General features: G+C 37.1%; 1 protein-coding gene across 1 annotated transcript in view; it reads right to left on the bottom strand.

The window, feature by feature from the left end:
• The window catches only part of GNAQ (G protein subunit alpha q), a 285,781-nt gene that overhangs the window by 163,612 nt on the left and 105,004 nt on the right, over positions 1–17,165 (bottom strand). The window contains exon 2 of the mRNA XM_069476371.1: positions 14,912–15,096. Coding sequence (XP_069332472.1) covers positions 14,912–15,096 — 185 coding nt within the window. The remainder of the gene's footprint in view (positions 1–14,911; positions 15,097–17,165) is intronic.

Below are 17,165 nucleotides of genomic sequence, written 5' to 3'. Positions count from 1 at the left end.
CTCATAGTATCTTTCTAAAAATCTGGAAAAAAAAAAAAAAACAACCTTTTTTTTGAATTCAGAAACAAACTGTCCCAAGGAGTTCTGGTAAGGGAGAGTGAGCCTACATTTATATGTATATAGTTAAATCTCAGTATGTATATATATCATAAAATTCACAGTGGCCGCCTCACGTAGTGAGATTCCAGTGATTTTTTTTATTTTTCTCCTTTTCTTTTCTATGTTTCCTGAATTTTTACAATAGGCACACTTATCTTTATATTTACAAAAATCAATGTATTTCCATTTTGGAAAAAACATCTTAGTATTTATAAAAACAATCAAGCTTCTTAATTTCACACATTATGTGTTCATATATCAGAGTTATGTGTTTTATAATTCATAGTCAAGTAGTTTTTGTGCTGCATAAGCTTTCCAACTTTCTCCATTTATGACTAAATTTTTCATCGACTTGTGCCATTTCATCAACCCAAGACTGCAGCAGTAGCTCAGACACCTTTCCCGGCTCCTAACAAAGATCACTCCATGGCAAATGGTTTGAAAATGACAGACACCCAACATTGTCAGATGTATAACTACGTGCACCAACTCAGAATGGCAGGAAGGAGGACAAAGAGGGGGAAATTATGAAAGGAAGAAAGAATATTTATACTTTCATTTAGAAAACTTTTCCTTGACTGCAAATTAAAGAATTAAATAATCTGTTGAGTATCTTGCCTCTCCAAAGAGACTGCAAGTCCCCACATGCAAAGCACATGTCTTGTACTACTTCCTTTGGCCCTAAGAGAAACGAATGAAAAGTACTCAGTGGGTTTTTTAAATTATTTAACTAGATGTTAAATGTGTGGATTAATCAAAAATATACAGAAGAAATAAAAAGAGTGAATAGTCGAGAAATAGAGGTCCAATGGATGGCTGTAAGAACTCAGAGTTTAAAAGGCCTATAATAGTAGTAGTATCAAACGATCAGCTCTCGCTGATTAAATTTTGATGCATTCATTCTACAATATTTACTGAGCCTAACTGTGGGTTAGGACCTTTGCCAGGTCCTGGGGACATAGCAGTAAATTTAGCTGACTGAAGTGGTGGAAAGACAGAGTGGCCACAGGTAACTCCACTTACTCTTTTGCATGAGGAAATTAAATAGGTGTGCCCTTAGTATCAAAGGTGTTTATGGAGTCAAGTAAATGAGCTGCCTTTTGGGAACTGTTAATACCTAACTCTGGTTTTAAAATCTAGTCCCATAAACTTTTAAATTGGGTGACTTGGGGTATATGTTTTAAACATTTTTCATTTGTACAGTAAGAATAGTAGTACCTACCTCACACTATTGAGCATATTAAATGAAAAAGCAGACACCATATTGGGCCTGGAAGTGCTTGGCAAAAGTAATTTCTCTCCCTTTCCTTCCTTCCGCCTTCCCTTTTCCTTACTGGACTGCCAGTCTTACTTACAAACACCCTGGAGTCAAGATAACAAGATACTTTGACTATCAGGGAAAAGCCAACGCTCCTTCATCTCTCAGCGGTAACAACAATCCATGAACCCCTTCAGGGTTCCCACCTTCATCTACATTCTAGTTGTCTTAGGTTCTAACAGAGGCCAGGCCGCTGCTCCCAAGAAACCTCTCCCACACCTAACCATGGTAAACCACGTCTCACTCTTGGGTCATTGCCTCTTCTGTATCCTTAAACAATTAGCAATTTCTTCTCAAATATTCTGCACTTTCCCCAAAAGACTGTACATTTCTCCTCACCTAGTACTTTCTGGAAAGAATTCAACAACCATTTAGTGGACATTCACTGTGCTGACGTTACTATCCTAAAAGTTTTGCGTCTATATTTTCCCATTAATGCTCACATAGACTATATGAAGTGAGTGCCATTATTATCCTCACTTGTTGGATGAGGAAGGCAGAGTGTAAAAAGTTTAAGTAACTTGGTTAATCTCTCATTGTCGAAATCCTATTGAAGTATAAGTTCTTGGACCTTCTCTCCAAAAGTCAGCCCACTGATGATTTCATACAGCCTCTGGTGGCACAGTCAGTTATTTCCGAGATCACTCTACTTTGGGCAGTTTTGGCATCACCTGGGAGCTTGTTAAAAAAGCAGAATCTCAGGCACACCCCAGATCCACTGAAATACAAATATGCATTTTAATGAGATCTTCACATGATTTGTACACACATTAAGGTTTGAGAAGCACTGTTCTAGAATGCAAAATTACTGTTCCCAACCCCATACTCGGTTAAGATGACCCAAAACTGCCACTGGACTGTGTGGCACCACCCTTTGTGCAAATCAGAGAAAAGTAACCCTCCCCCCATCTGCATATAGGGTTTGGCAAAAAGATAATGGTGCTGTACAAAGAAAAAGGTGCACCTTCCTTGGGGCCACCATTCTCCCCCATGGCTGGGCACAAACTGCACAACATCTACAAAGGCCATTCGCAAAGTGTATGGTATTGGTCATTTTTTACAAGAATCAAGGTCAATTGAGGGATAATTGGATCCAAAAGTATTTTATTTGATAATATCCAACTTCAGTGAGATATGTTGGCTGCAGTGTACTATATATAATTAAACAGCTTGATAATTTCATGCCATTACCCTCTATCAGCAGCCTGTTGTCTATATTATAGATAAGGCAGTAAAATGGCTTTAGAAAAAAAGGTCAAGAGACCAAAGAGGGGGCTAGTACCTTGAAGAATGCATATGGAAAACAATCACCTAAATAGATGAACTCTTACGATAGAATCACCATAATTAACAACTTTTACCACCTCCCAGATAGGCCAATATCTACGACACTCCGTGTAGCTTTCTTTTTAGTTCAAAACCGTTATACTTTTACCACAAAGGAAGTCTGCACATTGAAAGCGGCAGATAACCTATCAACCAATCTAATACTATGTATTGTTCATTTTAGCTGCGATATCAAGTTTCTTGACATATGCCAGTAATGCTTCTCCTCTCAGTCACTTTTCATTTTGAACAAATAATACAAGATTGTAGGAAAACTGCATAATCATCTTATAAAGTAGTTGTGGCAACAACTTAACAGTATCTTCTTAGCAAATTCACTTTAAGAAACACAAAGTCAGGAAAATAAAGGTTTTCAAAGTATAAATTTACACTCTATCAGCCAAAATTAGTACCTGTAGCTTTTAATGAAGCACATTTCTATCTCTTGAAAGGAATGCATCATAATATGATGTACCACAAAAATGTCACTATTTTTTAAAGTACATTTCCTTGCTGATATTCATGTTTAGATACATGCACATGTACTCACGAAAATCAAGAATTGGTTAACAACATGCTAATTTAAAAAGCACACTTATGTAGCAGGTGTAAATGATTTAGGGTAAAAATATAGTAAAGAATAAGACTACAGGTTCTTAGAAACAACAAAATTTTAGGCTTTGATACACATTATTTAGATGAACAAAACTGTTGCTTTGCCAAATACTAAACAATTCCTACCCTAAATTTCTACAATAGCAAAAAATAAGTGTGTCACTGAAATAACTTCTCCAGTGTTGTGAAAATGAGAAAGAAGAAAAGTGCTAGCATTTCTCATATTCTCATTCAATCTTCATGGGGCATTCACTTTCCTTGGTTCAAACAAATATATTCTGCCTCTCTAATTGAAAATAGATGCATTGTTTTAAAATTAAGAAGGAAAATCATGCATTGCTGGGATTAATAGAACAAGGAAAGTATTCTTTTGATGCCTTGCCAGGAGTTAACCAAGAACAGCCAAATGACCAGCTTCACAACTGCCTATTAAAACGCGTTAAACTACGCCACATGTGTTTTATGTGGTGGCTGTCAGTTCCTGGACATCCTGCTCAGGTTAGTCTAAGCAGCTGAGAACCGTTTAGAGAGAGGCTGCTCAATGGAGTTCGCTCCTGTGTTTGGACATATCGGTAATGTTGCTTGGAGTGCTCACTATTTACTTTTTTAAAATCAGCCAAATTGGTTTCTGTTGACTAGCATATTGAGGTACTTAGTAAACATTTGTTGAATAACTAAATGAAAGAACATCATCTCCTTTTAACAATGGACCACACTTTCAACTTTTCCAGACTATGTAATTTAATTCTCAAAACACATTGTACAATAGGCATTATAATCACCACTATTTTACAGATAAGGAAACTGGAATTCAGAGAGATCAATTTGTTCAATTTCACATAGTGAAGTTGTTGTAGAGGTGGGTTTCAAATCAAGTTGTGTCTGACTCACAAACAATTGTGTTCTTATGTAGTATACCACACAGTACACAAAACCCATCACAGTGAACATTTGTTCATTCATTCATTCACTCAACAGAGTAGAACCATATGTCAAACACTGTGCTAGGTTTAAACAATTAAGGCCCAATCTCTGCCCTCAAGTGTTAATTTTCTTCCTTTCTTCCAATTTTAAACTATGTAGATTAGCTGAAGATGGACTGAGCTGTAGATGTGGAAGATGTGGATGAGGTATAGGTGAGCTAAGCAAATTTTGGATGAGATGGGCCAACAAAGCAGACAGGCCACAAAGCATAAGCTGAGAGAACATTATCCAAAGGCGGTCATTATATACGTACAACATGGAGAGGATGCTGATCTTTCATCAGTTTTACTCCCATACACACACACACACACACACACACACTCACACATAATGCAATGTCCAAAGGTCATTGCTAATGCACAATTATTCACAAGTGTGTGTATATGTATGTGTAGATACATACATTTACAGTTCTGCCTGTGCTTAATACTCCTGCTTCACCAAAATGAGTTGCTTCCCATTACCTGCATTAGGCACGAATGAACAGCAATTTCACATAATAGGATTAAAATACTATAATTAACAAAAGGGCAAAATCAGCTTTTATTACCTTCTGACTTTAGGTCTAACACTGAGCTACATGAAATGGTCTATTTTCACAATAGTGAGAGATCACAAAACAAAAAAAGAAAATTCAGGTAAGCCTGTTCAATCTGAATGCTATAGACAGTGAAGATACGCAATAGGAGGGGTTTCTGATACCAAATCCGCCAAATTTGGGTGGTGCACAGCCATGTTGGCCCAAAGAGGGATCAGTGGAAGGGGAACGTGGTAGAACTCCACTGCACTCAGATCACAGTCCAGCTCCCACTCCTGCTAAAGGAAATGCTAAAGCGAGAAAGAACGTGACCCCACTGAATAATAACGAAGCCACACAGTAGCTTTATCACCCTTCATAAATGGGGTCATTCATTTTTTAAAAATGCCATGTTATTAATCTAGGAAAAATAAAAGTCCTCATATTAAGTAAGCTATGCTTCCAACATAGGCTGAATAAGAAAATAATCTGAGGCCTGGAGAAAGGGGAAGATGTTTACATTACAGAGAATAATTAGTTTATTTAGATTTACCCTAGGAAATTTACCCACTAGTTAAAGAAATGCTTTTCCTTAAAGGTCCCTTTAATTACAAAGGAATAAATTCAGTGCTTGTGCAATCCTAAAGAAGAAAACCAAAGCTGAATGACTTATACTGCCCAATATTAAAACTCGCTGAAAAGCTAGCTTAGTCATTAATAGAAAATAGTAGTGACATAAAGACACACGAAATAGATCAATGGATCAGAACAGAGAGCAAAGAAACAAACTCACACCTATACATTCACTTGATTTGTGACAAAGGTGACATTGTATTGCCCTGAGTAAAGGATGGTCTTTTTTTCTTTTTTGTTTTGGAGACAGGATCTTGCTGTGTTGCCCAGGCTGGTCCCCAACTCCTGACCTCAAGCAATCCTCCCACCTCAGCCTCACTTGAATTACAGGCGTCAGCCACTGCACAAGGAGTAAAGAAGGGGGTTTTTTCAATAAATGATTGGGTTAATTAGACACCCGTATAAAAGGAAAATAAAATATTTTACCTTGTATCATACTCTGTAATACATCTGAAATGGATTTTAGTTCTGAATGTAAAATGCAAAACAAAAAAGAACTTAAAGGAAAACCCAGCAGATTATCCACACGACCTTAAGCAGCCAAAAATTACTTTAAAAGGACACAAGAAACACTAATCATAAGGGGGAAATGATAAACTGGACTATATTATAATTAACAACTTTTTTTCACTGAAAGAACCATTAAGAAAATAAAAAGCAAGGCACAAAGTGGACAAGATAGTTGCAATGCATTTACTCAACATGTTAGGCAGATAGCGAGGGAACGGGCTATGTTTGGGACAAAGGCAGGCACCTCACCCTGGTGCTGCCATGAGCAATTGCCACACCTGGGGAAGGAGGACAAGGGGGGGGTGCCCCCTCTTGGTGCTGCCCTACCTTAATCCTGCCCCAGCAATTGCCATACCTGGGGGAAGGAGGAACTCTGTCAATCTGCAAGAGAATGCAGGGAATCCCCAGCCTGAAAGCCAGGAAGCTCAGGCACAGTAGGATTTGGAAAGTGACAGAGTAGCATAAGGATAATTATCTGTCCATCAAAGTGGTTCAGGTCTGAACCACAAGGAGGGCCCGATCCAGACACTATAAAACAAGACCCCAGACCATAACCAGGGCCAGTTTGTAGTCTGTGAATGTATCTTGCTCTTGCTCTGCAAACCTATCTTGCCCTTCCTCAATCAACTTTGTTTTACAGTTGTCTTGCTTTTGGTGTGACTGGTCATTCTTCCGCCAAGAGCACATCAAGAACCAAGAACAGACAACTGTCGACCCAACAGAGACACATCATTAATATATAAAGCACTCCCACAAAACAATAAGAAATCAGACAACTCAACAGAAAAAAAGGTGAAAAGTTAATGTATTTTATAGAAGATAACCACATAGTCAATAAACTATGAAAAGGTGTTCAACATGCTTAGTTTTCAAAGAAATGCAAATAAAAATGTGATACCACTAATCTAGCCATCAGAATAGCTACTAAAACAAAAAAGACTAATAATATCAGCCACCACGACAACTAAAACAAAAAGACTAATAATACTAAATGTTGTCAAGGATGTGAAGCAACCAAAATTCTCAAAGACTTGGTAGGAGTGTAAATTTGTATGATCATTCTGGAAAACTATTTGGCAGTATCTACACACTAAAACTGATTATATGCATTCCTTCTAACTCAGCAATTCCAAATCCTCAGTACGTATATATCCCAAAGAAACGCATGCTTGTGTTCACCAAAAGACAGGTACAGGAATGTTTATATATGCATTATTTGTACTAGCCAGAAACACCCAAATTTATATTAACAATAGGCTATATAAACAAACTATAGTGTATTCATAAAATGAAATGTTATACAACTATGCTGGCCAATCAATACGGTAGCTGCTAGTCACATCAATTTAAATGTAAATTAATAAGATTAAATAAAAGTAAAAATCCAGTTCCTCAGTCACATTAGCCATGTTTCAGGAACTCAATAGTCGCATGTAGCTAGTGGCTACTGTATTAGGCAGAGCAGACAGAAAGCATTTCCATCATCACAGAAAGTTCTATGGGACACTGTTAATACACAGCAATGAGAAAAAATGAATTACAAGTGCATGGGTGAATTCCACAAACACAATGTTGGGCAAAATAAACCAGATACAAAGGAGTATGTACTACAAGCCTCCATATACACCAAGTTTGAACACTAACAAAACTAATCTATGTTATTAGAAGTCAGGACAGTAGTAAACTCTTTAGGGCTGGGAATATTGAATAGAAGGGAACACGAAGAGGCTTCTGAGGTTCTGGTCATATTGATCCAGATCAAGAAATCTTGATGCAAATGTGTTCACAATGGAAAAATACAACAGACTCAAAACTGATGTGTGTACTTTTTTCGTATATAACTTGTACATCAATAAAAATTACCAAAAAAGAAGAAAAAATCAGCCTCAGTCTATTGCTGAAATCTTCCTTTGTTTCAGAGGTCTCCTCTGATGGAAATGAACGCTCATATTCATCTTAGATAAGCAATATGGGATGCCTTGGGATTATGGATTAATTTTAGCCAAGAAAAAGGGATAAAAAAAATCTCATATTAATCTTCTATTTTCACATGGATGTCATGGGCATAAAATGAATAAAGAACTGTGGCTAGGAAGTATGTGCAAGGAATTAAAAGAGAAAAGAAATTATAGAAAGGGATTTTGAAAGTTATATAGTTACTAGAGGCACAGTGGTGGGTTTAACTCCCAACAAGAGTCTTGGAGAGAAGAGGGAAAGTGGTAAACAAATCTCAAAAGAAGAGCCGGTTGATTCATCAAGTTGGCCATGAAAAGTTCCTAGGTTCCTTTATACCTATTTATTAAAAAGAAGAGAAAACTCAAAGATTTATACAAGCAAGATTAGAAAGTTTCCCCATGAAAAAGCGCAGGTTGTCTTTAGTGCTTAATAGCCAACGATCCAATTAAAATCACTGTCACCCACAAAAACCTGCATTTGATATTGAACTTTGAGCACTAAAAAAAAAACCCTACATAGATGTAAATATTGTAATCATTTATGAGATTTGGAGGCAAAGAAAACAAATTCACCAATGGCCTAGAGACTATTGTCTAAATCTGTTGTTTACTGTCTTCTTTTTTAAATTTTTCATAGGTACTACTATAAAATGGAAAAAGTTCAAGAAAGATAGAAGCTTCAAATTATAATAAAATAATATTAACAATAACTTCATCTCTTTGTTAGCGTCTTGGAATTGGAGAATCAGCATTAAGAAAAATAGTGCAGAAAAGGATTTGGGAGGTTGTCTAGTCCATCTCTCACTTTATTTTAGCAAAACTACTGCTTTAAATAATTTCATGTGTTAAAAACACATTCTATTTTGAACACATCTAGATAAGGAGATTTCTCCACCTCCTTAGGTATCACATTTCAATGACTGTCACTCTGAAGTGACTCTGAGGTTTTCCTTACATACCTCTTAAATCTGGTCATGCTGTTTAAGTTATTTTCTGTTTGTTTTATTCTTAATAAAGATGGAAGGTTAGTAGTATTCTCTCCATAATGAAAATTCATTTTACAATAACTTCTAAACTTTTAAAAATCATTTCAAGACATTTTCACATACATTATCTAATTAAGCCTTGAAACAATCCTATTATTATTTGCCCCAGTCTATAGATGTGGCAATTCAGGCTTAGAAAGTAAAGATAAGATGTTTGGGGAGAAAAATGGGACAATCCCAACCAAGGTTACTCAGCTATATTCAGTGCTTTGGCTCAAACTCAGCCACCTACTTCATATGTAACTAAGTCACTAACCCCTTTAATTCCTCCCCGCCTCCCAGAATAAGAAATTATATTTTAGGAAAGGCTTAGCAAATGCTAAGTAAAATTGGAGGGCTTGCTTCTATAGAGTAGCCATGTGTCACTTTATTTTCTAAATTGACTGTGTGCTTTTGCGGTGGAGATTTGTGATTTGTGCCAGCATCATTCCTCTTCTTCCACTAACCGTACCCAGATTTCCCTCAGGGACTGTCATTCAAATTGTTCAGACTTCCCCCGTCCAGAGAGCTAGAACATAAACCAGGCTAGACCGAATGGGCACTTTTTCCCAGGAATGTGAATCTTGGATGGGTGACAGGAGACAGAAAATGGCCAGAGTTCAATCCATCTCACAGATGAGTTCCCCAGGCCTGCTCCGGTTTCCAAGAGCTCGTCCTTCAGCTTCTCCTCATCTCTCCCATATTCCCATAAATTCTTTTTCTACTTAATGTAGCCATGTTGGCTTCTGTCGCTTACAAGCAGAGAACCTTGACCGATACAACTCTTTAGAGCAATAGATTATATATATTTATTACTTCTGCCTTTATTATACAGGTGGGAAACATTAAAATGAAATCAGCTTCTTGGCATTTTGTAAACTAAAAAAATTCCCTCATGTTGAAAAAAGTAGTAATTTTTAATTCAATTGATCAAAGGCAGGAATAAGTTGGCAAGTGCTCCAGAATCTTGGCTATGTTTGTCTTTTAGAAAATGAAAAATGGCTTCTGGGACTCTGGATTTTTCAGGAAATACAGAAAACTCACAAAGCATCAAATGTGTTTAAAAAGGTACTTTCCTGTGACAAGTCCTTTCTTATAATTGTTCAGGGAAGGCAAAATGTAATGTAACAACGCATCCTCTCAGTGACCCTCTACGCCAGGTGAAACGCAAACAGGTAGAAGGCCTCAAAACTTCTGACTAGCTAGTCAAACACCTGTAGCCTCAGTGCTAAATGAGCCCTGGTCATCAGGACTTTCAAGTCTAAAAGTAGGTATTAGTTTACAAAGAAAAAGGGAAATTGTCTGTGCAACATTAGCACGATGCTGGGTTCTCTTCAATAACTGTCTTAAATTCACTGCATGAAGAAGCAGTGAATCAGATTTTTTTTTCTCCTGAGACTGAAGAGAGCAAAGGTCTATCAATACTTTGAAATTGTCCTAAGAAAATCCGCTTTCACAGTTCACAGAAATTATAAGCCAACTATAAAGGGATACCAGGATCTGCTATCTGGAGTAATCCACTCAATGAACAAAGGCTCCTATAACATGTCTGGCATGTTATGGAGGAAACAAAGAATTATTAAACAAGAAGACTGCTTGCTGCAATGTAATTTGCTATCTGACTGAGAAAATAAGGCACGCACATATGAAATAACTAACAAAAGGCAACGCAGGAAAAACACCAACTGCCAGGTATAGACAATTAAGGCACATAAAAATTAGGGGTTCCAAACCTTAGGATCCACTTCCCAAAGCTGTAGTTCAAGATAGTTCCTTATTAATACAGAAGCTTTATATCTCTTCCTTTTTATTAAGAGCTGATTTCAGCATCAAAGCAAAGAATCACCGAAAGAGCATGTCCGTATAAGACAGGAAGTCATAAAATAACAGTATAAAATTCTTTCTTTTGGAGCTAAGAAATGACAGAGTAATCTAATGGTTAAGTGCTTTGCACCCAGTGGAGGTTAAATGTATCTTTTGATTCGATCAAGTGACAAATATTTAATCCCTTTTATCATTAGCTATCAACAGTTATGTTGGGGGGGCGGGGGAAACAAAATAATGTTTAGGAATAAACAAACCCCAGCTCACCATGTATTCAGAAGAAGTCCTAAAATGTATGTATTCTCTCACCTGGGCTGAGTCCAAGCAACTCACCTATAAACATTACTTGTTTGGCCAAGAAAGTCTAAGAACAGGATAATGAATATATATTTAGGGAACAATTAATCTTTATTTTGGTACAAGTTTGTAATTTATTACAATTTATTACAAGCTCCTTTCTGAATCTGCAATCCCTGAAATAGGGTGAGGTTTATCAAAGGGTATGCAATGCCACACCATTTGGTCCCCAGGTTGGGGCCTGGACTCCCCTTGACCACTGCACCCTCTGGCCAGCTAACCAGGCAGGACTCTCAATTCAATGTAGCAAGACTTAAGCAGGAGCAAACGAAATCCCAGAGCTCTGGTGTGGCATTCCCAAAGCTAGAACCAACTTCATAACAAACAAAACTGCAAACAATTTTCCAGTTCAGAAACAGGCCATTTCATTTGTAAGCTATGTTTTGCTTTATGAAATACATGAGTTCAAAAACAAGTATAATACAAAGTTAAGCTGGACAGTATTGGAAAGTGTGTGTTTATATTTATGCTACTACCTATAGATTATGGCCAACATAATGGTAGGTGCAGAGACGCTTTTTTTAAAAAAGCCAAAATGGCTATTTATGGTTATTTATTTTATATCTTTGGTGGCATAAAATAAATCAGAATGTGGTGCTTCCAAATAACTACTAATCAAATACACACCAAAACCTTTATACTATTTATAAAATATAGCACATATAGCTTTGTAACCAGAAATTTCTATAGAAAAATTCTAACCAAAACATAAAATATTATTATTAAATATCATAAACACAAGAAAATAAAATTCAAAGTTAGCCTGGATTCAAAATCTTTCACAAGCACATCGTAAACCATTTTCCAGTCCTCCTCTATAAGAATTCTGCTCAAGCTACGTTGGCCAATTTCAATACTGTATGCATATTCCTTCTTCTGAACATTTCCTCTAGCCATTCCTTTTCCCCAAAGTGCCCCTCCCTCAGACATGCCCTTCATGATTGTAAATTTCTGCCCAGCCCTAAACTTCTCTGCATCTCTGACAGCACAGAGCATTTATTCCTTTGTGTACAGAGAGAGATTTCAAAAGTTGATTTGAATAACCATCTCAACCACTTTGGAGCAGAAGAGGAGACTTTCGGTTGTTTATGCTCACAAATGATTTACCTATTCATGAAACAATTTTTTTTTGAGGTATTTTTTGAGTACCTGCAATGCACAAGATACAATGCTAGGGACAATGAAGGATACAAAGATGGAACTAGCATAAGATTTACTTTCAAGGAGCTTTGAATCTAGTCAGGAAAGTAAGATCAACACACAAGTCACCATATTCAATACAAGCTAGACAATCATAAATACTCCACTATGGGTTATGCTAAAGAAGAATAGGGTTACCTAGCACTATTGTAGGGGGAAGAATAGAGGAGAACTCTCAGAGGAAGCGGCATTTGAGTTGAACAGGAAGGCGATGACATTATTTTCTTAAAGGCCAGGAAGTTAATGGATAAAGCAAGTGGAGAGTGATATATACATGTATCATCAGAATATATGCATGATGTAGAGAAAATGGAACAAATGGAAAAGTAATTCATATTACAAATTAAAGGGGATTAAAAATAGCAATTTGGAGGTCAACACACACTATCACGATGTTAGGCAGTCTGTTATCTGTTAAGTAACCAAGAGCCGTGGGAAGACTTTACAGGATAATTATGGTATCTGAGAAAACCCCATATTATTATAACTTTTTATGATGTCAACTTATAACTGAATAGTATTCAACACAATAAAGTCTACTTAATTAGAATTGACATGAAGAGCTCAAATAACAGTGTTAAATATTCCTCACTGTGTTATATGACTAAGGCATAAATTCTACCCAATCTTCTACATCTACATGCCCGTATAATAAACCATCTTCATATGAAAATCAACCAACAGGGCAGGATCCTGAAGGATTCTTCTAGAGCATCTAAGAAAAAAGATTTCTGGGGTAAAAGTACAGGTAGATAAACAAGCAGTGTGGTATATATATATAAACATATATACATAAAGCACACACATGGTAACCAGAATTCACCGGCCCATCATATTATCAAGTGACTATAGACTGGGAAAATCACTGGCATTATAAAAACAAAACAAAAAAAACTCCAACAGAATTTTCTCACAATTATAAGGAAACAAGCACACCACCTATTTCACAAACCACTGAGATTTCTTAGTGGGGAAAAAAACCCAATGCTTTAAAATTTAGACCACTTAGATATAGCCATGCAGCTTAATCTGGTTCAAGTACCATGGTCCTGGGATCACAAAATGTCCAGCTCCTTTTCACTCTTGAAAGTAAAGGCAGCAGGGATTATTTGTGAAGGGTCTGTTACTTACGGAGAGACCCCTGTTGCCCATGGAAAACTAAGTGTGATAGTATTATCTATTAGATAAAAAACCACCAGTTAATTTCAAGAAAACATCCAGGAAAAAGAAATGCCTGATTTTAATTTGATATATTTAGATGGTAGCAGATATATTTGGATGGTAGCAGAGGTGAAGGTACATAGAATTCCCTTATTTTACCCACAGATCCATCTTTGTGAGGTAAATCTCAGTCTGTGAGTCACAATGGGTATCCCAACTTCTTACTATTACCTACTGATCCCAGTAAATGGAAATATTCTTCACAGTAGATTTGTCAACAGTACTGAGAGAATGAAAGTTCTTATTGAAGGCTCTAAAATAATTACAGGTACAAATGTAGTGTTTTGTCAACAAAAGGTGAGGCTTACTGTAAGATGAGCACCTACCAGACTGAAGGAGCAAAGACTAAGTCCATGCAGGATATACTGATTAGTGGGAAGGGAAACCAACAGACTACAAAGACATTTCCACAAATTCCAAATAGATTTCCCTTCCCCCAGGCTGGGGGCCTCTGCAGATGCTGCCACACCCTGGGTGTAGCTCCAGTTCCTGCCTAGGAGCTTTCTGCAAGGCAGCTGCAGCATAAACTCAAACACAGGGCCACTCTGAGATTACCAATCTTGTTTGGTACCACACCTACGTAATATTTAGAGGGTGAACAATTATAGCATTGTTTTCACCTGGGGTAGTGGAGGGAAGGGAGTTAGGAGGAAGAGTTTTCTATTTCAACTAAGAGGTAATGCTGGAGGACATTGGAAGAGTTTGCTTATTTTCTAAAAAGCTGAAAATTTAGATTTTTTTTCCTGAATCCTTTCTCAAGTGATTTTAGAAGTTTCCGTTACTTTAACACAATTGCAGGGAAACATGTTGGAAACGTGTGACAGATGGGCCCATTTTGAAATAAAATGAAGCCTGTGGTACTACTGAAAGGAAGTCACGAAATACAAAATTAAACCAGATAGGATGGTCTTAAGCTGTTTTCGTTCTTTTTTCAATGAAGCACAAAGAGTGGGAAGCTAAGGCAAGGCTGCCGCCTCTTTGAATTCCCCCACTTTGGTCAAACTATATGGTACTTACAAGCTGTCTCCTTAACATAACACACTCCCCAAATTTTAAACCTCCATGTATTTTTATCGTTGAACATCCAAATATGTCTTTCACTGATATCACTAAGAATATAATTCTAATTTTTTATAGGTGCAACATGAAACGTTTAAGAAAAACACAGTTATAAACAACTCGATCCATTTAAAATCACATTTCGGATGAGATGAAAAATAAACATTTCAAAAACCCCCTCTGCGTTCCAGACACGATAAGAGGCCACTTGTACTATTGTATTGTGTGGATCGCTCTGCCAACCGCCCCAGTGAAGAGTCACACCTACCTTATTGTGCTCATACTTGTAGGGGATCTTGAGTGTGTCCATGGCCCTGATCATGGCCTGCATGGCTGTGAAGATGTTCTGATACACCAGCTTGGTGAAGCCCCTTTTGTCTTCATCAGAGTATCCAGACCCGTGGATGATTCTCATCTGCTTGATAAATGTACTCTTGCCACTCTCTCCCGTCCCTGAAAGACAACAATAGCAGCTCATCAGACCACAGCACCTTCTCAGGCCCCCAGATGACTATACTAGATACAGTAGCTTGGATGTGACAGCCCCAGGTGGGCTGCAGAGAGAAGCATCACAACAAGGGGAAACGGCACCCATGGAGAACACTTAGCAAAATTAGAGAGGCGAGAGTCCATTTCAAAGGCAGATGAGCTCAACAAAACAAAACAAAAACCTGTCACCTCTTTGGAAGCCACTCGTCATGGAATTTTGATAGAGATTTGCAGCCATGTATCTTGTAAGAAACAATGACAACAGCATCTTTGGAACATAATAAAAACCTGATAAAGCTCTCCTCCCTAGAGAATACTTGAACTGCTTCCAGGACAATGGGCTGATTAGCCACGATCTGGATCTGGAAAAGACAATGCATTTACACAAATGCTATTCGGAGATAAGGAAAAAAAGGCCTAAAAATTCCTAGATATTTTCTCTAATTTTAAAATGGGGTATATGGAGAGCACAGTAGCCTGGTAAGATAAGAATAAGGATCATTCTTCTAGAGAGCAAGTATCCACTTTATCTATTTCTAGAGGGTTAGGCTGGCTCAGTTACTCCACGGAATCACCTAGTTCAGGAAAGCCCCAGTGGCTCTTCTTCCCTCTGCCCATTTTTGACTAAAAACATGATACAGATATTTATTGTTATTAGATTTTTTTCTTCTGTACTTTCTCATTTTTCCCATCTTCACTATTCCTTTTCTGTTATCACAAGCCTGAAGATAATCCCTAAAAGAGCTATAAATGTCCATGGGAAGAAAGAAAGTGAGAAAAATGAGATCATTTCACTGAATGACATTATATTTCTGCTACAACAAATCTAAAACTATGAATCTAAAAACCTCATTTTTCTAAATGTAAGTGGCTATTTTCGTGTCATTCATATGTCATTTCTTACTCCCTTCCAAATTTCCTTGAGATTTCCAAAACAATAAATGTCTTTGCCTTCCCCCAACAATGTGAGGAAAATGAAAGTACCAATTTGTATACTGAATATGAAAGAATAGGATGAAAAACATTATTATGACCAGGGTCCTGAATGCCATTTCCTCACTACAAGGCTGACCAGAAGCAATAGAGGAAGAGAGAAATAGAACTAGGAATACAACATCTGTCCTAATTCCATTTTGTTTTTCTGATGGTTGGATTTCATTACTATCTTTATAAACAATCGCAAAATTTCAATTAAGTATTACAGTTTTCATAGAAGTGCTCTTAAATGACTACAGATGTCTTGGTAAACACAACCCTCGCACAATTACAATGAAAGACGATTTCCAGCCCCAGAGTCCTGCAGTAGCCGATTTCCTTTATAATCTTCCCATTACTTTTAATAATGTGATCTGAAATTCCTCGAAATATAAATTAACAACTACAATGTAAATGCTATGAGCCCATTTTAACAGAATTAATCCAGAGTTAAAAATGAATATTGAATAATCCCAACCACAAATACTGGAGAAACATGTATCCAAAAATTACCCTAAGTAGAAATAAGCTACAAAATTGTTTCTCACTATCAATCAACAATTTATAGAAAGAAACTAGTATCTCTCAAGCAATTAGAAGTATATAAGAAAAAAATCCGGGTGCTTCTTTGTTTATTATAACTATCTCAAAGCCAGAGGCTTGCTCTAAGGGGCCAGATGTCGACATAATCATCAAATCAGAATCTTGGCCAGTTTTTTCCACGATAAGAACAGAAGAAATCTTAATTTGTGAGGTTAACAGTATGAGAACAAAAGAAAAGAGAATCAGGCAGTAAGGCCCTTCTTCCTCCTGGTCATCTGAGAAATTTTTATATACTTACAATCCAGAAATAAAAAAGCAAGAAGTAGGTGAAGTATAAACTATTAATACATTGGCTTGTGCTTCACTGGAATTATGTTAGGCAAGAGCAGTCAACCACTTGGCACCACTTTGAATCTAGTCACCAAGCCCCTGGGCACCGTCCACATGCTGGACACCACATTAAGGCAGACTCCAAGTAGAAGAGAACATATGACTGATGGCTGAATGAATGGGGG

This window comes from Eulemur rufifrons, chromosome 7 (assembly GCF_041146395.1).
Source record: "Eulemur rufifrons isolate Redbay chromosome 7, OSU_ERuf_1, whole genome shotgun sequence".
In the NCBI taxonomy this organism is placed as follows: domain Eukaryota; kingdom Metazoa; phylum Chordata; class Mammalia; order Primates; family Lemuridae; genus Eulemur; species Eulemur rufifrons.
This window is presented reverse-complemented; position numbering and strand designations above follow the sequence as displayed.